This window comes from Onychomys torridus, chromosome 9 (genome assembly GCF_903995425.1).
Source record: "Onychomys torridus chromosome 9, mOncTor1.1, whole genome shotgun sequence".
Classification (NCBI taxonomy): Eukaryota; Metazoa; Chordata; class Mammalia; order Rodentia; family Cricetidae; genus Onychomys; species Onychomys torridus.
This window is the reverse complement of record NC_050451.1, coordinates 4,152,418-4,178,635: the sequence shown is the minus strand read 5'-3', so window position 1 is coordinate 4,178,635 and position 26,218 is coordinate 4,152,418. Positions and strand designations below refer to the sequence as shown.

At 41.7% G+C, this 26,218-nt stretch overlaps 1 protein-coding gene across 2 annotated transcripts in view; it reads right to left on the bottom strand.

The window, feature by feature from the left end:
- The window catches only part of Dcp1a (decapping mRNA 1A), a 57,265-nt gene that overhangs the window by 20,786 nt on the left and 10,261 nt on the right, over window positions 1-26,218 (bottom strand). For both annotated transcript variants that reach the window (XM_036199000.1, XM_036198999.1), the window contains exons 4-5: window positions 7,584-7,650; window positions 16-154 (exon numbers count right to left, since the gene is read on the bottom strand). In XM_036199000.1, the coding sequence (XP_036054893.1) occupies window positions 16-154; window positions 7,584-7,650 (206 nt within the window). The remainder of the gene's footprint in view (window positions 1-15; window positions 155-7,583; window positions 7,651-26,218) is intronic.

Here is a 26,218-nt window from a genome sequence, read left to right as displayed (position 1 = left end):
CCCAGAGAGCCTTACCCTCTCATACTCATCCTTGGCTCTGCTAAGCATCTCCAGGATGTCGATGGGCCTCTGGTGGCTGCAGCCATTGGCCTGGCTGGGACTCTGCTTGTCTTGCGCAGCCTGCTGGGATCGCCGGGTCTCCTCTTCAACCACACTAGAGGAGTAGAACAGGGTTCAGAAAGGCCACGCCACACAACTGGACGCCAGTAGAGTGTCACATGACACTGTCCTTGCAATAGACAACAGGCCTTGGTCACCTAATTCCAGAAAACATATGACTTAACCATGTCACCATCTCAGTCATAACAGTGAACAGTCCCTTACCTTGAGAAAGACAAACGGAATCCCTTTCTGGAGATGGTACATTAAGAAACCCATTCAAGCATCCTTTTCTCCTACAAGTAACTCAAAACTAAGTGGTAAATGGACATTACTAAGACATGGAAAATTGAACAGCATACTGAAGACTAGTCTTGAAAACAGGTGTTGGAATTCTCTATACCCAGACAAAAGGATCTGCACTAAACTGGTAACCAAACTTAGGGTAGTTATGGGTATGTACTGTATTTTTATTGACATTATTTAATTCTTCACTTTAAATTCTACAAGGCAAAAGTTTCAAGAATGCCACACAGGGTTGGAATCTTTAGCTTTTTACAGGCTTACATTTTAAATAACACCCTTGGTTCCTCCTTGTATCCTTCACCACAGGGAAAAAAAGGTTTGAAGCAATTGAATAATTTCAATAAAATGTTAGGTTTATGTAAAATGTATAGATTTTAATAATGCAACTCATTAATCAATGCATTTAGATTTTAGTCATATACTGCAATGACTAGGCCTTCCTGCCATGAGATTTTATGGGTGCAAGTCTCATTTGGCAGTTTTGTTGACTGAGAACTCACAGACAATGATGACAGGGAGTCAAACAGTTCAGCAGCAAAAGGCTTATTTTGAAAGGACATGCCTAACAGAAGGAACATGAGCAGTCAGCCCTAAGGCTGGTCACTCAGTGTCGGTTAAGACAGCCTGCCCCAAACTAATTAGTGTGTGTGTGTGTGTGTGTGTGTGTGTGTGTGCATGGCAATGATGTTCACTGACATAAGGTTAGACAATACCACTTTTTAAAAAGATAGAGCCAAGACCTCCGGAGAGATAGCTCAGTTGCTATGCAAATACATGCTTTGCAAGGACAAGGATCTGAGTTAGAGTTCCAGAATTTACAAAACAAAACAAAGCAAAACAAAATGTGGGAGCTGCCTAAAACGATAAAATGCTTGCTGTGAAAACATTAGGATCTGGCTCTCCAGCACCCATATAAAAAGCCAGGAGCAGCAGAGTGCATTTGGAATCTAATTGTAGGGAAGTGGAGATCCTGGGATCACTGGCCAGCCAATCTATATGAGTCAGTGAGCTCCAGGTTCAGGGAGAGAACCTGTCCCAGAAAGGTGAGGGTGACAGAGACACCTGACATCAGTCTCTGGCTTCTATCTGCATGTGCACACACATACATGCACACTCACAGACACAAACACACAAGATAATGTGATGGTTCATATTTGTAATCCTGCATTAGGGAATCAGAGACAGGTGGTTTCTATAGGACTCACTGGCCAGCCAGCTTAGCTTATGTGGTGGGTTCCAGGCTAGTGAGACCTATCTCAAAATAAGAGAATAAAAAAAAAAAAATGAAATAAAATTAAGGATAAGACCCAAAGAATGACACTCAAACTTGTCCTCTGGCCTCCACACACACAAACACATGTGCACACACACCAAGATTTCAGAATCATCATGAGCTTTTGTTTTTTTGAGATAGGCTTCCTTTGTAGCTGAGCTTTGTAGACTTCTGCTTAAGCGTACTGAGTGTTGTTATTATAGGCATATACCATCACACTCAGTTGCCACTCTGAATTTATATATGAAATTATCATACGTGTAAGAGTGTTTTGTCTGCATGCAGGTCTATGCACTACATTGTGTGCCTGGTACCCACTGAGGCCAGAAGAGGTTGCTGGATCACTTAGAACTTGTGAACTGCCATATGGGTGCTGGGACTCAAACTTGGGTCTTTTGGAAGAACAGCCAGCACTCCCCATTACTGGGCCATCTCTCTGGCTCCTGTTCTAATTCATTAATTAAATTTCTGTTTTTGCTTCTGACTCACCAGTGCTGGATTATAGGTATGTGTCACTGTGCATGCGAACACATGCTCATGCAGAGGCCCTTAGAGAGTCTCTCCCTAAACTGGGGAGCTCCTGTTGCCTCTAGGCTAACTGGTCAGTGAGCTCCTGGATTTGCCTGTCTCCACCACCAGTGCTGGGGATTACACCTCAGGTCCTCGTGCTTAGATACCAAGTGTTACATCCTGATGCCTGCTCTGGTTTTTAGCATGCTAAGATGTCCTGTGGTTCTATAGGAAAGGTGAACTTGTAGACGTTCTCAAATCCCATTTGACTATAAAGTTCTAGGCAAGTGTTCCACCATAGAGCAACATCCCCTGACTTCTGCTGCTTTAGAGTAATGCAGTTCTTCCTTCTGGAATCTTAGCCTTTAAGAAGGCAATTACTACCACAACAAGAACTGCAGAAACACAGGCTTCATGGGAAGACTAAAAGAAGACTGGGCAGTGATATGAGAATCCGATCAACACCAGTAGTGTATTTAATACTTAGCTAAAGGCCACACCAGCCTGAGCCCACCACAAGAAAGGACTCCAGCACATAGGCTTTTCTACCTACTTCCTTACTTGCCTCCTAGCTTGGCCAAGCTGGTGGTCAACCCTTCCCTGACTTGGACTGGATCTGTGATTCTGGTTCAAAAACAATATCCTCTAATAATCCTCACTGTTTACCCACAGAGCAGACCATCTCAGGAAGCTAACTACTGCTAAAAACAAAAGCTGCTGCCTTAGTTAGGTTCTCTTGCTGTGAAGACACACCATGAACATGGCAACTCTTTTTTTTTTTTTTTAAAGGATTTATTTATTTATTATGTATACAGTGTTCTGCTTGCATGTATGCTTACAAGCCAGAAGAGGGCACCAGATCTCATTACAGATGGTTGTGAGCCTCCATGTGGTTGCTGGGAATTGAACCAGCAATGTGGGGTAGTAAGGAAGAAACTCACATGAAAGAAGGCTGGCCTGAAGGTATCTTCTAGGTCACACTTAATGGACAATGCTCTCTGTGGCAGCCTGAGTGAGAATGACTCCCATAGGCTCATGTATTTGAATGGTCTCCAGTTGGTGAAACTTTGGGAAGGTGTGGCCTTGTTGGAGGTAGTGTCACTGGAAGTGGGCTTTGGGGTTTCAGAAGCCCATGCCACGTCCAGTGTCACTCTCTCTTCCTGCTGCCTGCTGGTCAAGATGTAGAACTCTCAGCTACCTCTCCAGCACTGCATCTGCCTGCATGCCACTGTGTTTCCCACCATGACAATAATGGACTATAAGCCAGCCCCAATTAAATGTTTTCCTTCTTTTATAAGAGTTGCCATGTTTGGCTGGAGAGATGGCTCAGAGGTTAAGAGCACTGGCTGCTCTTCCAGAGGTCTTGAGTTTAATTCCCAGCAACCACATGTAACTCACAACCATCTATAAAGGAATCTGATGTCCTCTTCTGGCATAAAGATATACATGCAGATAGAGCACGCACATACATAAACCTTAAAGTAAAAAAGAGTTGCCGGGGCTGGAGAGATGGCTCAGAGGTTAAGAGCACTGTAATGAGATCTGGTGCCCTCTTCTGGCCTGTAAGCATACATGCAAGCAGAACACTGCATACATAATAAATAAATAAATCCTTTAAAAAAAAAAAGTTGCCATGTTCATGGTGTGTCTTCACAGCAAGAGAAACCCTAACTAAGGCAGAAGTATTAAGAGGTCCAGCCTCCTTGGAGGTATGGCATTGGGGTGTGGATTCTGAGGTTTCAAAGGCCATTCTCAGCTTGTGCTCTGTCTTGTGCTTATGGATAAAATGTAAACTCTCAGGTGAGCATAGTGGTGCACGTTTGAACCGAGAACTCATCTAGGAGGCAGAGGCAGGTGGATCTCTGTGAGTTTGAGGCCAGCCTGGGCTACATACTGAGTACCAGGACAGCCAGGGCTGTGTAGAGAGACTATCTTAGGGTTCCTATTGCTGTGATAAAACACCATGACTAAAGGAAACTGGGAGGAAAGGGTTGATTTGGCTTACACCTCCATATCACTGTTTGTTACTGAAAGAAGTCAGGGCAGGAACTCAATCAGGGCAGGAAACTGAAGGTAGGAACTGATGAAGAGGTCATGGAGGTGGCTCTGCACGCCTTTAATCCCAGCACTTGGGAGGCGGAGGCAGAGGCAGGTGGATCTCTGTGAGTTCAAGGACAGCCTGGTCTATGGAGCAAGTTCCAGGACAGCCAGAACTATATAGAGAAATCCCATTTTGAAAAACAAAAACAACAAAAAAACAAAACCAAACTCCAAAAATGCCCCCTCCCCCCCACAGAAGGGACAAACCAACCCAGGACCACCAACCCAGGGATCAATCAGTAATTAAGAAAATGCCCTACAGGCTTGCATACAGCCTGATCTTACTCAGACATTTCCTCAATTGAAGCTCCTTCCTCTCTGATGACTCTAGCTTGTTATCAAGTTGACATAAAACTAGCAAGCACAGAGACCCTGCGTCAAAACAAAGCAAAATAACAAAAACAAAAACCCAATCCAAAACAAACCAACCACCCCACCCCCACCCCTGCCAAAGGTGCTGTTGCTCCGGTGTCATGCCTGTCATGCTCCTGACATGATGGTCAGGGAGCCAGCCTCAGAAACCGGAAGCCCCAGTACACATTTGTCTGCTGTATTGCCTTTATCACGATGTCTCTTTACAACCACTGAAAAGTAAGGCACCCTTGTCTCTCTCCCTTCTCAAAGTCCAAAAACATGCACCTAAGATAGATCAAGAGCGAAACATACTTTCATGAGCTCTACAAAGTTTGCTCAGCCATTTTGGTCACTGACCAAAGAGAGCATCCGAATTTTAGATCTAAATAGATAAAGGTTTAGGCAGTCACTCAAATTTCCCACATGGCCTCTCGGCTTTAAGTTGAAGAATTTTTATTCTATTGTGGCTATCTATCAAAGAGGTTATAAGAATGTGGACTGACGGACACACTTTATTTATTGTGGTGCTGGAGACTAAACCCAGTGCCTGTCTAGAACATTTATCAAGGAACTTCATTGTTTAAATGCACAAGATGAGCCAGGCGGTGGTGGCATAAAACTTTAATCTCAGCACTCGGGAAGCAGAGGCAAGAAGTTCTCTGTGAGCTCGAGGCTAGCCTGGTCTACAGAACAGAGTGAGTTCCAGAACAGGCACCAAAACTATAGAGAAACTCTATCTTGGGGGGGAAAAAAAAACAAACAAACCAAACAACAACAACGAAAGCTCCAAAACCAACCCCCCCAAAAGCACAAGATTTGGAAGTTTCAGCATTAGTCAGTGGGATGACACTGACTGACAGAGAACAGAGGCATATGCAAGCAGACAGACAGCGGTGAAAGGCCATTTTTCTCCCGACTCCCTTTTCTTCCATCTTTGGTGACCAGAGGCATTTATCCCAGAGTTAGTGGCAATGTTTGTGAGGCATTCTCTTCAAATATAAACAGGCCAAACCCTCAAGAAGTCACTATCAACTGGGCACCCTTTTCGGGACACAGGGTCTCCCCCACTTCTTACGTAGCTGGAATGTGCTATGTCACTCAGGCTGATCTTGAACTCACAATCCTTTTACCTCAGCCCTGGGATTACAGACACCTGTAATCACTTTTAGTAACTTCCTCTGATTCCCATTTCTATTTCCATATCTATTTCCGGGCTCAGTACAGTCTTTTCAGACTGGCCTTCAGTCTTCAGCTCCAGTTACCACTGAGGTTTAGTATGTGGAGTGCTGCCAAGGCCCTCTGAAGAAACTTCAAGATAATTTTCCTTCAGTAGTTGTTAGGGCTCAGACAGATTCTCTCGTTTGGAACTAAAGACTATAATTTGGCAGGAGAAAATATCAATGTATTAATATATTCCAAAGTTTAAATACATCTGCCACTTTTGTGATCAAATAAATGCCTTGGCTGAGGTCATGAGGCAGGCAGAGCCCCAGGAGCTCAGCGATAGCATGTTTGTGTTCTCATGTGATGATGCATTCCATTATTACAATACAGCAAGGTCCTTTTCCCATGTTAGCCCATGCTCCTCACTTCCTCTATCTATACCATACCTACAAGTATGAGCAGAATAAACCTTTCTCTCTATAAACTAAATGGATGCCATTGTTGAAAAGTAGTGTAACTCCACAGATAAAATGTTTTAAAAGGAAGTGTGCTTAAGAAAGCCACCACTTTCTCTAGTAAGACTGTCAGTTTATAGGCAGCAAAGCCCTCCAAGGTGCAACTAGCAGTAAACACAACAAGTCTGTCCTGCAAGCTCACAGCCAGAGCAGCTGACAGAACAGTGAGTGGATACACGTTCAATTAGGACACACCAGAAGTCCTGGGTTATAACCTGACTTTTGTATGTGTACCTTCTAAAGACATGTAAGCATACCTAGAATTGAGGTTACTGGGTTAACTATTATAATTTCAAGATGATTAATTCAAACTTATAGTTAAATTAATCAAGAGTATTTTCCCCCAAATACACAGATACACACTATGAAGGGAGTAACAGATTCTGGATTTGGTAGGAATAAGGGCTCACCACAGATTTGAGCAAATTCTAAAGCAGCAGCCAACCTGTGCCAGAAGATACCACCCACTGCACATCCTGCTCTAACGCTGTTGTCCCAGGCCCTGTCTTGCACTATAGTGTCTTGGGCTCCCAGAATTCAGATGGGCAGCCTTGCACTATGGTCACTCAAGAGGTGGCTTCTACAGGCTAGCACAAGGACAAGAAGTCATCCTTTAGATCATTAATTCAGTGGAAATCATTTTCCAGATTTCAAGATTGTGAGTTTTAAATATCTTTTGGAAAACAAACTGTACACTAGGACTTGCTAAACCTAGCCTGTGCTCAGATGAACCAAGTTCATCTAAAGGATATGTAATCTGTATCGAGCTACTGAACACAGTACCACTCATTATAGTAGAAATTGGCATAGTTACTGTATATGGTGGTCAGCCTATGTGTCCTGATGCACCTCACATTCTCTGCCAGGCATCTTGGCAGCTGTAACCTCAGCTAAGCATCTGTTAAAGTGAACTGTCTGTAGACTGGATACAATGGATAAATGCTACAAAGGAAAATTTAATATCCTGAAAAAATGCTGTTGACATTAAATCATTAAACAAATGTTCTTATATTTATAGGTAACAATCACACACATCAATTTAATGTATACACAACACAGATTAAAAGGGAACAGACATTTGTAAATACACTGGATTAGTAGGATCATAGGAAATTTTTAGAAAAAAAATCTGCCTTTGTCAAACTTTTGGCAATAAAAAGGAAATGAAGAGGCATGAGTTAACTAGGAGATGTTAGTACTGAAGAGAAGTTGGGACTGGAGCAGTGTCCTCTCTCATTAATCTATGGGATATATATACTTACTCAGCCATGAGTTTTGCTATACGGTGACAGTCATTCTTGTCATAAAACCAGATACTGTATATTGACACTTGAAAAACAAAGGAAAACAAAAAGAGATAAGAATAAGGTTTTCAAGTCTGAGTACATGAACAACATAATACTGGATTTACCATCAGATCCTCAAATTATTAGCAATCCCTCTAAAGAAAAAAAGGAATAAATGAAACACAAAACTTCTCTCCCAGAAGTCCATTAAAACCAGGACAGGTAAAATACTCAAGATAGAAACAACAAAAACAAAAAAAGTGAGGTGTGGTAGCATATGCTTTAATCCAGCTATTCTGAAGGCCGAGGCAGAGGGAATGTTAGTCCAGGGCCAGCCTGGGCAACTAAGGCTGTCTTAAAATAAAATTAAAACCAAAACCAGTTAGGGATATAGCTCAGTGGTACTTAGTTCATCCACAGTAACCCTCCCCCCATACACACACTGGTTTTTTTTTTGTTGTTGTTGTTTTGTTTTGTTTTGTTTTTCGAGACAGGGTTTCTCTGTGTAGCTTTGCGCCTTTCCTGGATCTTGCTCTGTAGACCAGGCTGGCCTCGAACTCACAAAAATCCACCTGCCTCTGCCTCCAGAGTGCTGGGATTAAAGGTGTGCGCCACCGCCACCACCTCTTGGCCACACACACTGTTTTAAACATCATAATCTGCCTCTAAATATCAATGTTCAGTTGGAACCTCCTCCACTGACTCCTGCTTCATCTGGAAAACCTCACTTCTCTCTCTCTCTCTCTCTCTCTCTCTCTCTCTCTCCCTCCCTCCCTCCCTCCCTCCCTCCCTCCCTCCCTCCCTCCCTCCCTCTCTCTCTCTCTCTCTCTCTCTCTCTCCAAACTTTGCCCTCTCAGAATCTCCTAACAAAGAAAAGGCACCAAAAAGCCCTGTTCTGAATTCTTGGCAACTACTGCAACTTCCACCATGTTGCCACCAGCATCCCAAGTCCCACCTAAAGCATTCAGATTTTGACCATACTTGGGCACAAACCCAGCCTGTGGTGGACATATCATCACCCTGTATCCACAGTTTATATAATCTCTCTGCTTTAGTTCAAGAGTGTGGCTCTCCAGCCTCAATCTCTGGGACTAGAGAACCCACCCAAAAGTTGCTTTGCTCAAATAAACCTGTTGCTATACTTTTTCAATTGGGCTTGATCTGGCTTACCGTGTCAGCGGAGAAAACCTATTAATCAGATGTACCATTACTTACATAGTATCAAGAAAGAAAGGCTGCCAATGAACTATAAGACTCAATCAGTATTGATGATTCCAAACATGAAAATACAAAAACGTCTTAATTACAATGAGAAAGTTTACAGGAAGTTTTAAATAAATGATCAACTGTTCACTTTTGCCATCAGTCACACAACTAAGGACTTCAAAGTCTTTGTTGCAAGATAAATTGCTTTTATCATTAAAGATGGCAATATATAAATAAGTTTTTAAAGCAGGTTTTGGATATGGTGTGTAGAAATACCGAAGATGCAAGTCAAAATGAACACATGGCCAGGGAAGGCCCACTGACTGTTCTGATGTACCACTGGGGGAGTAGCGCAGTCTAGCATCCTGGAGGTAACTCACTGGGACAGGAGCTTGAGGCAGATGGTCTCACTACCCCTACAGCCAGGAAGCAGAGTGATGGATGCTACTGCTTAGCTCCATTAGTTTGTCTGGAAGTTAGGGTAGGTCTTCCCACACCAATTAACCTAATCCAGCTAACTCTTGGTGGACATGTCCAGAACATTGTCTCCTAAGTGACTCTAGGTCCTGACAGGTTGACAATCAATACTAACCACCGCATCTTTTTTTCTTAGAAAGGACAGCTCCATTCTATCCAGGAATCTATCTTTGTAAATACCAGGGGAGCTGTTTTGTATGCATGTTTCTGGATTCTTTATTTCCATTTGTCTGTCCCTACCATGTCTTGATTAGCGTAATATAGATGTATGGGGAGATTTTCTTTAAGTTTTATTTATTTTTGAGGCAGGGTTTTGGTGTTTCTGAGAAGACAGTCTTTGCAATGTAGCTCAGGCTGACTTCAAAACTCTTGCTCCTCCTTCCTCTGCAGGTGTGTGTCACCAAACTCAGATTAAGGCACCGTTTTTTGTTCCTAACATGTTGATTCATTTTCTGCATTCTTAACTATACTAGAATTCCGAGCCCTGCAATTAATTTGTGTGTACTGATCTCATATTTTTTTTTTTTTTTGGACAGGGTTTCTTTGTGTAGTTTTGCGCCTTTCCTGGAACTCACTTTGTTGACCAGGCTGGCCTCGAACTCACAGAGATCCGCCTGGCTCTGCCTCCTGAGTGCTGGGATTGAAGGCGTGCACCAGCACCACCTGGCCTTGATCTCGTATCTTGAGACTACCAAACTTTGTCAGCTCAAAGAGTTGTATATAAACAACATTGATTAGGGACAGACTGAATTCCTGTAAGTATTTTCTTTGACTCATCACAGTGGTCACAAGTTTCAGTGATATTCTGAACAGAATTGGATGAACATCATTGCCTGGCTCTTGATCTCAGAGGGCAAGCATTTAGTCCTTTAGCACATGCACGCTCGCAAACACACAAACACACACACACACACACACACACACACACACACACACACACACAATATTAGCTGTAAGTTTGGTTTTTTGTTTGTTTTTCGAGTCAGGGTTTCTCTGTGTAGCATTGGTGCCTGTCCTGGATCTCACTTGGTAGATCCACCTTGGCTCGGCCTCCCGAGTGCTGGGAATCAAAGGCATTTGCCATTGCTGCCCAGCTATTAGCCTTAAGTTTTTGTAGGTACCTTCACCAAGGTACTGGGTCACTTCTATTCATATTTAAGTTTTTACCCTAAATGGACAGTGAATTTTGTTGGTCTTTGAAAAAACTTTTCTCACAAAGCAATCATGAAGGCTGGGTATGCTACTGGATTGAGGACCACATTCATAGCTTGTGCAAGACCCCAGCCTCAAAATAAGAACAAAACCATGTATTTCTTTAGCTTATCAGGACTTGGTAGACTTCATTTATTAATTTTCCATACTGAATCAACTTTTCCTATCTGGATAGAGCTCCCTTGGGCACTGAGTATACTTTTTAAATGTATTAACGGACCTGATATGTTAGTATTTGGGAGAGGATTTTTGAGCCTATGTTCATAAGAATACACAGGCTGGTAGTTCTCTTTTTCATCTTTGTTTTGGTATTAGTGTGATAACAGTCTTACAGAAACATCTGAGAAGTACTCTTTCTTTCCCTGCTCTCGGAGGTTAACATTAGTGTCGGTGCTTTTGAATTTCTTTTTCAGGAACAGGTAAGTTACAAATACAATGTCTTTAATGTGGTTCAGTAGTACTCAGGCTGAATGCCACAGTTTGTGAGTTTTAAAGTTGTTCTACTTCTTCTAAATCACCAAGAGTTGAAAAATGCAAAGTTGTTCTTAAAATCTCATGTATCTAGACAGTTGCAGGATTTGCAGTATCTTATCCCCCTCACCCTCCAACAGAGACAAATTTGATTTTGTTCTTTGAGACTGGGCCTCACTCTGTAGCCAATACTACCTGGAACTGTCTTGTCTCAGGATCCACATTCTAAGAATTGTAAGCATGTGGCACTGTGTCCAACTATGAATGTATGCCTGTACTCTTGTTATTTTGTTAAGCATTTTATCAATTATATTGTCTTTATTTCACAGAACAAGCTTTTTGCTTCAGCGATTTTCTTCACTTTCTCCAATTTCACTGAAATGTGTTCTTATCTTTTTAATTTCCTCCCTTTTTATGCTTTGAGTTAATTTTGCATTTCTTCTTCCCTTGTCTTTTTTTTTTTTTTTTAAAGATAAGGCTTTTCATAGGCCAGGATGGTCTTGAACTCCCAATCCTCCTTCATTTTCCATGTGCAAGGGATCATAGGCATGTGCTAGCACACCTGGCTATTTCTAATTTCTCTCAGTGGGAATTTACTAGGTTCTCAGCCAGTGTTGCACAGAAAGGTAGGCATTTACCATGGCTTAAAAACTATGATCCGCTGGGCAGTGGTGGCGCATGCCTTTAATCCCAGCACTCAGGAGGCAGAGGCAGGCGGATCTCTGTGAGTTTGAGACCTGCCGGAAAGGCACAAAGCTGCACAGAGAAACCCTGTCTCAAAATACCAACAAAAAAAACAAAAACCTATGCTCCAGGCCAGTGTCGGTGCTTTTGAATTTCTTTTGGCAGCCCCTCTGCCATTCCTATCCTGACTTCTTCTGGGGGTGGGGTGGAGTGGGGGTGGGGAAGACGACCCTGGTTGTCACTTCTTAGCAGAGCTTCCAATCTACCAGGTTTACTTGGCTTGCCCAGCATTGTTGGCACAAGTCCCACCCAGTCTATGGGAGGCCAAGACCACCTGGGCTACCTTCTGTTGCTAGGCAGGCTTGCATTGTGTTAAGACTGTGAGAGACATCCTCCTGCTGGTCTGGTCTGCATGTCTGTCATACCCCCATCACATTCTTCCGGCTAGCCTCCAGAGTTCTCCAGTGCTTCGTATTATCTCCAGGTTTTATAGTTGTATTTATCAAGAAGAGACAAATCATTTGCTTGATTGTTCAAGTCATGATATATATTTTTATGGTTAGAAAACAGGAGTCTAAAAAGATGACTAGGGCTGGAGAGATGGCTCAGAGGTTAAGAGCACTGGCTGCTCTTCCAGAGGTCCTCAGTTCAATTCCCAGCACCCACATGGTGGCTCACAACCATCTGTAATGAGACTGGCGCCCTCTTCTGTATACATAATAAATAAATTAAAAAGAAGATGACTAGGCGGTTCATTAATAAAGCAGAGAAAAGATGAGTTTTAGGACTATAGCTAGAGCACAGGCTGGCGCATCCCCAGAGCACCTGTTCTGCCACCCCACACTTGGCACCTAGATCTCACTTCATCAAAAGTAAAATAACACTAAAAGTTTTTTACATCTATTTATGTCTGTGTCACAGCATGTATACAGAGGTCAGAGGACAACTTATAGGGAGTTGGCTCTCTCCTACTATGTAGGTTCTGGGGATTCAACTCAGGTCATAAGCCTTGGCAGCAAATACCTTTTTATGTTGAGGCATTTTGTCAGCCCTGCTGTGGATATCGCTCTGTGTAAATAAAGTTCTGATTGGCCAGTGGCCAGGCAGGAAGTATAGGCAGGACAAGAGAGAAGAGAATTCTGGGAAGTAGAAGGCTGGGGAGAGACACCGCCAGCCGCCGCCATGAAAAGCAACATGTAAAGACACTGGTAAGCCACAAGCCATGTGGCAAAGTATAGACTAACAGAAATGGGTTAATTTAAGATAGAAGAAGTAGATAACAAGAAGCCTGCCATGGCCATACAGTTTCTAAACAATGTAAGTTTCTGTGTGCTTTCTTGGTTGGGTCTGAGCGACTGTGGGACTGGCGGATAAGAGAGATTTGTCCTGACTGGGCCAGGCAGGAAAACTCTAACTACACAGCCCCATACCCAACCCCCGACTCCTCCAGACAGGGCTTCTCTGGGTAAAGGCCTGGCTGTCCTGCTCTGTAGCCCAGGCTGGCCTTAAACTCACAGAGATCCCCCTGCCTCTGCCTCCTGAGTACTGGGGATTAAAGGTGTGCACCACCCCCGCCTGGCCCCAAGAAACTTCTTTCTGGCAGTGAAAGTAGTGACAGGGCCTCTCTGTGCGGGCCCCCACTCTCCTGGAACCTCATCTGTAGACAGGGCGGTCTCAAACTCAGAGACCCGCCTGCTTTAATGTCCTGGCTGCTGGGGGCAGACATGTACCACCACGCCCAGCTCTATAAAATAGTGAATTTGAATTACACTTACAGACTAGAGAAAAAGAAAGGAAAAATTAAGTCAAAACCGCACATTTAAAGGATAGCATAAAGCTAGAATGGTAGCATAAACACATAATCATGCACTCTGGAGGCTAAAGTGAGGGGTCACAAATGTGGGGACAGACTGAACCACACCAGCAAGACTATGATATAAAGAAACACGAAGTTGGGGGTATAGCTTACCTAGTATTTGAAAAGCCCTAGGTTTGGTCCCCAACACTGTGACAGTGAATGTCTATAATCCCAGCACTGGGAGGTGGAGGCAGATTAGGAATTCAAGACCATTTTCAACTACATAGAGTTTGAGGATAGTGTGAGATATACTAGGACCTGTTTCACAACGCATGCTCGCACACACGTGCCAACAAACTCAGAAAATATAAATGTAAGCAAATTGTATTTTTTTTATTTACTATTTTGTTGTTTTTTAGATATGTATCCCAGGCTGGCCTCAAACTTCTGATTCTCTTTACTCTGCTTCCCAAGCACTGAGTATAAGTCATCATACCTGGCTTCAATAAATTTTATTTTATTTGACTATTAAAAATGTCCTCTAGGGCTGGAGAGATGGCTCAGAGGTTAAGAGCACTGACTGCTCTTCCAGAGGTCCTGAGTTCAATTCCCAGCAACCACATGGTGGCTCACAACCATCTGTAATGAGATCTGGCACCATTCTTCTGTATACATAATACATAAATAAATAAATAAATCTTTTAAAAAAAAATGTCCTTTATTAAACCATACTTACACATGTAATAATGGCAGATAAACAATATATTACCAGAAATGAGGTAGGAGGGTTAATCCACCCCCCCCCCCAGGGTCTTCCTATATATTCTAAGCTAGCCTCAAACTTTTTTCTTTAAAAAAAGTTTTTCGCCAGGCAGTGGTGGTGCACACCTTTAATCCCAGCACTTGGGGGGCGGAGGCAGAGCCAGGCGGATCTCTGTGAGTTCGAGGCCAGCATGGGCTACCAAGTGAGTTCCAGGAAAGGTGCAAAGCTACACAGAGAAACCCTGTCTCGAAAAACCAAAAGCCAAAAAAAAAGAAAGAAAGAAAAAAAAGTTTTTCATGTGTTTTTTAGAATAAATAAAAAAAGTGGTTGTGCATGATTTTAAAAAGTGCATTTAAAAAGCCTGGTACGATCATGGTGCGTGCCTAATAATTCACAAATGAAGCTGAGGCAGGAGGGTCAGATCAGAAGCCAACTTGGGCCATGTACAGAGATCTTGTTCCTAGTAAAGTTAAAAAAAACCCTTTTAAACAAACATTAAATAAGCTCTGTGAAGATATTATTAGAATATATCAATCTATAAAGCCAATTAATAAAAGTTATTTTGATGGCAAATTATTTGTTGCATCTTGAATTAAGTGAGACCACTCTTCTGCAAGACTTCACGGCAAATCATCTGACAATCTGCTGCTTAATTTTCATAAAGGTTAAGTTGGATTTTTCTACTGTTATCACTGTGTGAATGAAGATATTAATAAATAGAGTAAGCAAATGGTTTCATTTTAATAAATGAAGAACATGGACAAGATTCTTTTTTCCCTACCCTGTTGACAAGGTTCTATGTTCTTTCTGGCACGGAAAATCTCCAACCACACTCAAACTGCCCTAACCCTTCAGAGCCCTGTGTGGCCACAGAGCCTCATGGTACTCGAACATGAGGCTGCTTTCCATGCCTGGGACCCATTGTTTAAAGCTCCTTCTATTCACAGATTTTCAAAACACTGAAAGTGCATCCAATGAACAGGAAATTTGTAAGGTTTTACAAAATGCAAATTAAAAAATTAACTCAGCTTGGACATCTCAATCAATGGAAGAACACAGAAGTAGCCTTGTTAGAGAGAAAATGATCACACATTATCTACTACTGGGTCTAGAAGCTAAATCTCACCAACACTAATTTAGAGTAAATCACACTAAGGCTTTCAAAGGATTCCATATATGGCAATTACAGGCAATCACCTTTCTTTAAATATCCCTCTTTCCAACCTTGGCTCAGAAGACCTGAAACACTAAGCCCAAATACAGAAGAGTCCGGTTTTCACATACTACACAATCTCCATCAGGACACAGCCACGTGAGCTGCAGTGCTGACAAAGTGCATTAAAATGCTATGCATCAGGTATGGAGAGAAGCACAAAGCTCTTTCTAGTTTAAAGAGCCAGGGATTCCAAATTAAACTATTAGAATTTCAAATTGAAAACTAAAGCAATTTCACCAGAGCTGCCGGCTTAAGGCAAATCTTCATTTAAGTTATCCCCTTTTCTTTCAAGAAACCAATGTAATCTAGAAATAAGACATTTGCTTCTATACTTGTCCATTATCAAATAAACTGCCAAAAAAGAACCAAACACTTTCAAAGGCATGTTTGCAGAAGAAACAGATAAGGAGGCCAGAATGATAGCTTAATGGGCAAAGGATAAGAGTCACACTCAATTCTGCCAGAAGCAGACCTGTAGAGGTTCAGAGACGCATCCAAGAATCAGCGCTGTCTGCCAACATATCAAAAGCTCAGTGCATGCAACTGGCAGGAAAGCTCAGGGAGCTGCCACTGAGCCTGTCACTGCCACCAGTGAGGAAAAACAGATAAGTCTGCCAGATAGCTGTGACCACAGAGGACCTTGTCTCTAAACCCAAGTTAATCATTCCTAAGAGAACCTACACTTGAAGGTCCTACACATGCCGCCAACAATCCGTGCTGAGATAGATGTCCTGAAATCATCTCCCTCATTAGCTGTCCCACACAAGACTCAGGCTTCTGGGAAAGCAGTATTATTCTGCCACAGCAAACAATGATTGTACCTGTTCATAAATGGTTTTTCTCAAGATCAAAGGGAACCAGTTGGTGGATACCCACTATATGTCTTGAATGCTGGTCCCAAAACAATTAGACATAACGGCAGCCACTGGAAAGGAGTATAATGTAACACTGTTGTACTTCCATCAAAAATATCAAGAGGCAAAATAGCCCCAAACAAGGGTTTCTCCTACTTTTCAACTGGGGGCCCTTTCCTTTGGAAATTGAAAACAAAACAAAACAAAACAAAAAACTGTTAAAAGCATTTGGATTATCTAAAATTTAGAAAAACTTAAAAGCTGATGGCAAAAATGTTTAGTTATCAAGAGGCCTGTAATAACCTACTTATTAAAATTTGATATTCCATTTTACTCAGCTTTATTTAAGCTGTATATGGCATACACAAGATTAAGGAAATTGAAAGTAATTCGAAGACTTTATCAAAGGCTTTAAAGAGTTCTAGAGCTTCTGTGACACACTCTCATTACATGCCGTCTTCTTGATTCATTTATCATTTATACCTGACCTATTTCCTAAAAGGATTTGAGGAGGCTGGTGGTACTTTTCTTAATACAGAGCCAAGTAGAAAAGGAGGGCTTCTGGTGGCAGTGTTAAGAGTTGTAAGATTCTGGAGGCCTGGAGAGCTGGCTCGGTAGGGAGAGCCCTTGTCCCTAAGCCCAATGACCTAACCCCATCCCTGGGATTCACAGAGTAGAAGAGAACTGACCCCTGCCAGATGTCCTCTGACTGCCACATTACCCACATGCTCGTCTCGGTCTTAGTCTCTGTGTCTCTGTCTGTCTGTCTGTCTGTCTGTCTCTCTCTCTCTCTCACACACACACACACACACACACACACACACACACACACACAGGCACACCATAAACAACAACAAAGAATTAAGAAAAGAAAAGGAGCTACGTATTTCTGGAGCTGTAAATCAGTGGTAGAGCAATTGCTTAGCAGGAGGGGGAGGGTGTCTCCTGAGTTCAATTTCTAGTACCATGAAAACCAAACCAAACCAAACCAAACCTCCAAAGTAGAAATACTTCTAAAGATATAAAGAGGGGCTGGAGAAATGACTCAGTGGCTTATTGCTCTTGCGGAGGAACTGAATTCAGTTCCTATGATCCTTACACTTGCCTAGAACTCTAGATCCAGGGGCTCTAACAGATTCTGACTTCCAAGAAAACATGCACATATACATGGTGCATATAAACTCATAGTCACACACTCATACATATACATAAATAAGACTTTTACAGGTATGAAGATTTCCTATACTAGGAAGCAAAAACAAGAAAATGGACTTTCAACATCGTCAAATACACTTTAATAATCAGAAATGGAACACTGCAGCTACATAAACAGCGTCTGCTCCAGCTAGTAAGAAAACACATGTCTCTACACTAACAGACCATTTCCTTTCAGAGAGGAGTAAGCCTGGCAGGCCTGTACAGAGCCAAAGACAGACTGGCCTTTGATTCTACCAGGAGATACTTGTCAGGCTGCAAACACTTAGGTAGTTGTAGTCACCTACAACAACGCACACGAATATGGTAGAGGAAGAGCCCAAATCCTAAAATGGAAGTCTGAGTATCTACTTATTGAACACTGGGTAGAAGATTTGAACCATATGACCTAAAAAACTATACTCTGCAAGCTTCTCAACTTATTTTAAAAGGGTTGCTCTCTCAAAATTAAATACTGTGGAAGCAATGTGATCTGAGAGTGGGATTCAGGCCAGTGAGATGGTCACTGAATTTGGGAATTAGGAAAACAAGTTCAACAATACTATGTCTGCTGTTCCCATTTATCAAAGTTTTTTTGTTTTGTTTTGTTTTTTTCTTTGAGACATGTTTTCTTTTGTGTAACCCTGGCTGTCTTGGAATTTACTCTGTACAGCAGTCTGGTCTTGAACTTGGAGCTCCACCTGCCTCTGTCCTGAGTGCTGGAATTAAAGGCACGTGCCACCATTCCCTGGCTCCCATTTATCAAAATTTTGTTCTTAAATGAAGGGCAACTCCAAATAAAGGAGAGAATCACAGTAAAGCTTTCACGTGATACAGGACTATAGGCACCATTACCACAGTGCTCCCCACTCGAGGCAGGGCCTCCAAACACGTGCTATGTATGATTATGGGTGTGATGCAACGCGGGGCATGTCCCGCTAGCCATCTACTTACTCTATGCTCCACCAATCTACCACGTTAACATACTGGATGGGAAAGATAAAGAGGTGACATTTATAGGTCTGAATTCTTGTTTTTCGATTTCCAGGAATCTACAGTTAGAACGTGTGGATATAGGGCTGATTATGGTTTAAGACACAAACCTCCTCTTTTTCCCTTGACTTCTGCTTTCCTATACACTTTCCTGTCAGTTTAAGAGATCATCCAACTCAGAGATGTAAGCATAAGTGTCTATAGGATATAAGATCTCAAGAGTGTGTGTGATTAGCACTGGGCATGTTGTCTTCCCCAGAACTTTGGCTCAGATGAGTATTTGCAGTGATGTTAGCATTTTGTGGTCAAGAAGTCCAGGTGTGTGGGGACGTGCCTGTAGCTCATTTGGTAGAATGCTTGCCTAGTATGCACACAGCCCTGAGCTCCAGTTCCAATACTACACAAACAGGGCATGGTAGTGCATGCCTGGTATCCTAGCACTTGGGAGGTTTAGGGAGGAGATCACTAATTCCAAGTCATCCTTGGTTACATAGATTCCAAGGTGAGTTTCTATCTTAAAGTAACAACAAATCCAGGGGCGTGTGCTTAAGAATCAAATATATAATTTTTATACAGTGATAGCAAATGCTTATCCTGTGTTTAACTAAAAAGACACAGCTGGCCATGCCTGGAAATAGTGCCTTTTTTGTAACTGAGATCTGCTTAGATTCCCAGAGTACTGAACCTGCAGAGCTCAGTCTTGAAATTTATGCTACCCACTCCACGGGGCTTTAGTTCTCGGGCTAGTGGTTAACCTGTGCTTCACATTTTACAGCAGTGATGAATTTCATTATGTAAACACAACATTACATTTAGATACACGTGACATATTTCTATCATCTAGATATGTGACAATGGCTAGTGAAAAAATTCAAAGTATTTACTAAACTAGATATAATTATCTAACAACTAAGATAACACTGTTTTGTTTTGTTTTGTTTTGTTTTGTTTTTTTTTTTGAGACAGGGTTTCTCTGTAGCTTTGGAGGCTGTCCTGGAACTCGCTTTGTAGACTAGGCTGGCCTCAAACTCACGGAGATCCACCTGCCTCTGCCTCCCGAGTGCTGGGATTACAGGCGTGTGCCACCACCGCCCAGCTTAAGATAACATTGGAACATAAAGATAAAAGCTGCTTTTAAACTACCTTAGGGGAGAAAAAGCCAGTAATTAGTGATAGTAAAAAAAATATTCCATTTTGAACATTCTAAAATGCTCGAGGATTGAAAAACTTACCAAGAAGGTGCCCGGTAGCACTTCTACCAGAATACAATGAGACAGAGCAATACAGAGTTTCACAATGGCTCCCAGACTGAGTGCTGTATGTTCTCATGGGGTTTTACCTCTTCAGTCCATAACTGGGGAAGAGTGAGGAGGCACTTTCCTTATCTTGGTCCTGGAGGCAGGCTAATGTAGCTGCCACAGGTCCTCTTTCCCTTCTGATTACAGACTCATACCAACCCCAGCCTGCAGCTGGTGGAGACCACCTGCCTTTCCTCAGGCTGTGAGCAGCAGTGTGCTGAGCTGGGAGATCACAAAGAACGAACTGCTGGACTTTTTTTTTTTATTGTTTATAAATTCCTTTTTCAGTCTGGAGGTAGAACTCACATTTTTTGACTTGATAAATTATAAACTCATCTTGTGAGGAAACTTCTTGCACTGCACTTTAAGTCTGAAGATTTGTTCCAAATGCCAAGAGCACCCACCATCTCTACTGCTCTGCCTTGCCCTTGAACTGAGAAAGGACACGGAGAAAGACAGGAACAGCAACACTCTCCAGCATTTCTTCACTAAAACTTTCCACTCGGCAGCTGCATTTTCAACACTATGGAAATGAGCCTCCCAACATTTTCTAGTGATCTAATTTTAATTAAAAATGCTCTTTCCCAAGAGACTGATACCCGGTATAAAGGCAAAGTTGTGAGCGAAGTGGAAACCAAGGAGGACTTCTCCCAGGCCTTTTCAGGTGAGTTAAACAGTAATGTTTTTACTACCAGCTGGATCTGTAGGTAACTGACTGTTGGGAAGTCTAAGGAGTAACATATGAGACTAGTAGCTGTATGTTATTAACACTCTCTGGATGAACTCCAGATTGGGTTTTATCTAAATATGATTATTTTCATACTGCTTCATACAAACCACAGATCTGTTACTGCTTAGAAGTGTCAGGTGAGATGAAAATCAGGACACACCCAAGTGTTCCTGGGGAACCAGAGAAGGACTGTGTTCAATTGGGATTCTAGAAAACATCTTAAAATGAGGGAAGCAGCCTTCGGCGGGAGGCAACCTTCAGGTGGTGAGTGGGGGAGAGCTGAAAGACTATCTTCCTTTAGATAATTCCTTCCAGTAAAAACTCTAATAAAGTGCAAAAAATAGTCATTCCTCTTTTGGTTAAAACTACCACACCACTTGCCCCAGAACAGAATAAGGTTAGGAGTGAGAACAGAAAATCTGTAAGACATATTTTTTTTCTAATTAATGGGTATGTGATTGAAACTTCCTAAGAAAAGCATGCAAAATATCACACCTGACATCAGATTTTTAGCATCAAAACGCTAATCCTTCAAGTTTATAATTGGTAACTCTTTTAAGTTACAGACCTTAAATCATCAGATTTTGCCACTCTCCTACAGTTGTTTAAGAATTAAGCATGTACAGCTCAGCCTTCATGGAGTAGCATTACTTTATTAAGAATCTGTGTGTGTGTGTGTGTGTGTGTGTGTGTGTGTGTGTGTGTGTGTGTGTGTGTGTGTTCCTTGATGAACTGACATTTGCGGCTGAGGAGCTCAGGCTGACTTCAGCCTTAGTTAATCCTGTCTCAGCCTCAGAGTACATGAGCTGGGTTGCTGGCTTCACTGAAAATCTTTACCCTTCTGAGGAGACAGACAAGTTACCGAAAGCCCCAAATCATTTCAGTAAACGTCACTTACAGTTCTCCAAGAAAAATAAAGTTCTCTGGAAGTACATAAAAGTTTTAAAATTTATAAGGCATAGCATCTGGTTAAGGTGCTAGGCAGATGACATATCTAATAAATATCACTGAATTGGCATCTGAGTTAAATAATCATCTTTGTTTAGGTAAAAACAAAGTAAAAAGCAGTTTGAGATAGTTTCTGTCAAAGGAAATTAATACAAGCTAGTGTGTATACAAGAAAATGATTGAATGCCAGAATTGATTCTACAAGGCTTGAGGTATCACAAACTTAGTATTTGCAATTAACTGGGCTGTTATAAACAGTTTAGCTGTAAGGAAAAAAAAAAGTTGCTTGCTTCTTCTATTTTTGTTGTTATTGCTCAGAACGTAATCTTAAGAGTATATTTTTGATGGTATTTCATTATTAAGTAATACGTAAGCAAATGCATTAAAAAACTGATCCTTGCTGGAGAGATGGCTCAGAGGTTAAGAGCACTGGCTGTTCTTCAGAGATCCTGAGTTCAATTCCCAGCAACCATATGGTGGCTCACAACCATCAATAATGAAATCTGGTGTCCTCTTCTGGCCTGCAGGTGTACATGTAGGCAGAACACTGTATACATAATAAATAAATAAATTAAAAAAAAAAAAAAAACTGACCGCAGGTTATCACTGTAACACTAAGGTGTCCACAGAAGTAGTAATCAATGGACATTTGTCACTGGGGAAAAACATGATCTAGGAGAAATAGTGAGGGAGGCATCTTTCTGAAAAGAGTGGATAATAAAGCATGATTTCCTCACCACAGAAGCACAGCCTAAGCAAACAAGTTTCCTGTAGTGATAGACCAGAAATGTATGAGACCTGAATCTGCCTTTTCAGAGTCTGGTCTACACAGAGAACTAACTGTCCTAATACCCCCACCAAACAGAACAGGCCTCTGGGAATTTCTTTAGACGTGATGGGGAGATTTTTGTTAGATCATTTGTTGTGCTGTCTGAGTCCATTTAGATCTGTTTAGGTCTGAGGACACTTCTGTTAAATGGGACATTTCTAGGAAACCCCCTCTCATCTAAGTTTTAAACTCAGGCAAAAAATTCACTGCTTTTTTCTAAAAACTGCATGGTTTAAAAAAAAAATACATTCAGGTCTATCTTCCTACATGTCCACTGTACCTCTTCTGGTTTTTGTTGATGGGTCGATCATTTTATCTACAGATACAGCTTTGTGCATTTATTCTCACAATGCAGTTTCTGCTTTCCCAATCAATTTCTACTCTTATTTTCCTTCATCTTTATTCACATTTCCTTTCTTCTTGTCCTGGATAGCCTAACTATACTATCCCATAACCTTATAGAAACTTGCAATTCAGTTTATAACTTTAATATAAACTCAGTACAAACGAGTTCAAAATTGTTCACATTTATATCCCTACTGATAATTTTCTGTCAGTTACATATTCTTGTTACTTCAATCTTTCTTGGTTAAAAATCTGTCTGATACAGCTCATTCTACGCCCCCATTTTCAATAACACATGACAATTCCATATTCATCTATTCTAATTATTGATTTACTTATTCTGCCCCCCCCCCCTCCTTTTTTCTAGACAGGGTTTCTCTGTGTAGCTTTGGAGCCTTTCCTGGAACTCACTCTGTAGACCAGACTGGCCTTGAACTCACAAAGATCCGCCTGCCTCTGTCTCCCGAATGCTGGGATTAAAGGCGTGCGCCACCGCCGCCTGGCTTTATTCTGCCATTTTATCTTGGAGTTTCTATTTACTTTTTCTCCTTTTCTAGTTTTCTCCTTTTCTACACAGGGTAACTGCAGTGCCATCCTGGATCTTTATTGTTTGTGGTACTTAGAATCAAACAAGGGCTTTGTGCATACTAGGTAACTGCTTTACCACTGAGCTATTCCCCTGGTCCCACAATGAATCATTCATAATCTCATTTAAAAGTTCACAGCTCATCAACTCAGCTACCCTTATCTTTTTCTTTTCTTTCTTCCCTTCCTCCCTGCCTCTCCTCTCTCATGCTTCCTTCTTTTTATTTTCATGACAGGATTTCTCTTCGTAGCCCTGGGTGTCCTGAACTTGTTCTGCAGATCAGGCTAGCCTTGAACTCATCGAGATCCTGAGTACTGGCACTGAGGTGTGCACCACGGCGCTCCACTTCCTTCTTCCCTTTAGAAAGGGTTTTCTTTTGCAGCTCAGGCAATCATAGCAATGACAGCATGAACTCAGCCATCATTGGCCTGAGCCTCCAGGAGCGCTGGGATTAAGGTGTGAGCTACAAGGCCTGGTCTCACTAGTCTCACTCTTGGGATGCGTTCAGTGTTAAAAACTCATGTTACTGCTCTCCAAAACCTGTGCTTCAACTTTTCTCTATGTGCTGCAGACCTTGAGCACAGTAAGCAAGAACGAAGCTGCTCTACCACTGAGCTACCCTCCAAAGCTGAACTTTACTTTGTCTAATACTTCTATTAGAAGAAACTAGGCATTTCATTGTTCTAATAGCCACTGCCTATCTTAACGTTTTTCTTTGATCATCATTCTTAAAGATGTTTATTACTTTTAATTGTATGTGTGCTGTGTGTCTGAGTGGGTATGCAGTGGGTTTATCTCATTTCTTCTGTGTTCATTTTTTTTCTAAAGTGTACGGCTGGAATTATACTGTTTAAATTAATTGGAATTAAAGATTAGTGATTAAAATGAAATACAATTGAAAACTAGCACCATTTCAGGGCTCGACAGCCACACGCGGCTGGTGGCTTGTGCCCTGCGCAGGAGGTTTGGAAGCTCCTCCAGCTGGGCTCTCCCAGAGACAAATGCTTTGCTACTGGAATGCTCTCTGGGATTCCTCACTGGTTCGTTGTTTGCCGAGCCCTGGGAGTCGCACTGGTCATTCTGACGGGTGCTCTTTTGACTCCACCTCAAGTAACCTTTGGTTTCTTCTGTCTCTGCCATATGCAGCAGGGTGAACATTCATTCCTATTGTGTCTGGGCCTAAGGCTTACATCTTTATAGGTTCTGTAAAGTTCTCCAGTATAATTTCTTCAGATATTGCCTCTTTTAAATTAACTTCAATATCCTGACAATCTTGTCCATCATGTTAGACTTTCTAATTGTCCTACTTCCGTTCCTTTTTCCCTTTTGAGGATTCCTTCTCTATTTCCTCACATAGTCCTCATGGTTTACCAATGTGTGTGGGCATGGGTGTTTTTTTGTCCCCGTCCCTTTTTTTTTTTCCAGAGACAGGGTTTCTCTGTGTGGTTTTGGTGCCTGTCCTGGACTCGCTCTGTAGACCCGCTGGCCTCTGCCTCCTGAGTGCTGGGATCAAAGGCGTGTGCCACCACCACTTGGCCTCGTGTGTGCATGTTTGAAGCTGTTGTTAATTAGTTGCTGAATCAAGGTAGTCTATTTTAGTAACTAAAATTTTAATTTCTGTAAGTTCTACTTGGTTACTTTTCAAGTATGTTTTAATAGCTTTTTTTATTTTTATTTTTTAAATTTACTTATTTATTATGTATACAGTGCACACATATCCCTGTAGGTCAGAAGAGAGCACCAGATCCATTACAGATGGTTGGTTGTGAGCCACCATGTGGTTGCTGGGAATTGAACTCAGGACCTTTGGAAGAACAAGCAGTGCTCTGAACCTCTGAGCCATCTCTCCAGCCCCTACTTGTTATTTTTAATAGCATTTGACTCTGAAGTTATTTCTTCTTTGTCATTTCTAATGCACATTTGACAGCACACCCATTAAGTTCTCCGAGTGGTCGTCCATTAACTCAGGTTCTGGAGAAGGGCTGTCTAGTGCTGCTCCGTCTTGTATCGTTTCTCTCACTTCTCACTGTGAATTACCTCCTTGCATATCTGTAACTTTGGACCACAAACCTTACGTGACATTTGTGGGCTACCTGGGTTACAGACAAATCAAAGAGTCTTGCAATTGCTTCTGCCCAGTATTTTTGAATACTTACTGGATAGTGATTAATTTTATGCTAATTTTTGCCTAAGACTGTACACCTAGCAGTTTAACTCAGACCCAGAATTTCTATGATGAAAGGCCTATGGTTCTATCTTTTGGGAAGACATTTTCTACTGAACCTATAACTCAAGACTTTGATACACTTAGCTGTCATCTCATGAGGCTGACAAACATATCTTTTTAATTTGTATAGAACATTAGATCTGGCTAGACAGTGATATCTATGTCTCAGCTCTAACTTTCCACATTTGTGAAATCTTGTCTCCTCATCTTACCACACACAAAAGATTAGATCATCCTTAATTGAGGAGATTTCTCATCCCCAAGGACCCCATAATTGCTGGCAGCAAGTGTTCAGCTCACAGGCCTCTCACTGAAGCTTTCAGTTTTCAGTTTGGTATTGGTTCATGGAAAGGTCTTCTACTCCCCTCTTTGGTTCTGCTATGTATTTAATGTTTCATATAGCAAAAGAACTTTGTAACACCATGGCCTACCTGTCAGAAGTGTTTCTATTGAGTATTAGAAAAAAAAGATTCGAGAATCTAGGCATACCTATAATTCCAGTAGAGAATCAAGAGTTTACGGTCATACAGTGAGTTGGAGATCATCTTGGGCTACAAAAAACACCGTTTCAAACAACCACCACCACCACCAACCAAAGGTTGTGGAGCAGAGGATGTAGCTCAGTGGTACCCATTACCATAGAATGTACAAAGCCCTGGATTTAACTTTCAGCTAACATCTGACTACTTGAATAAAAAGTGGCCTTAAAGATTTAATTTTAGCTTACGTATCATCTCTTTTTTGCAATGTATATCTTGAGCTGTCTGTATCTGAAATGTC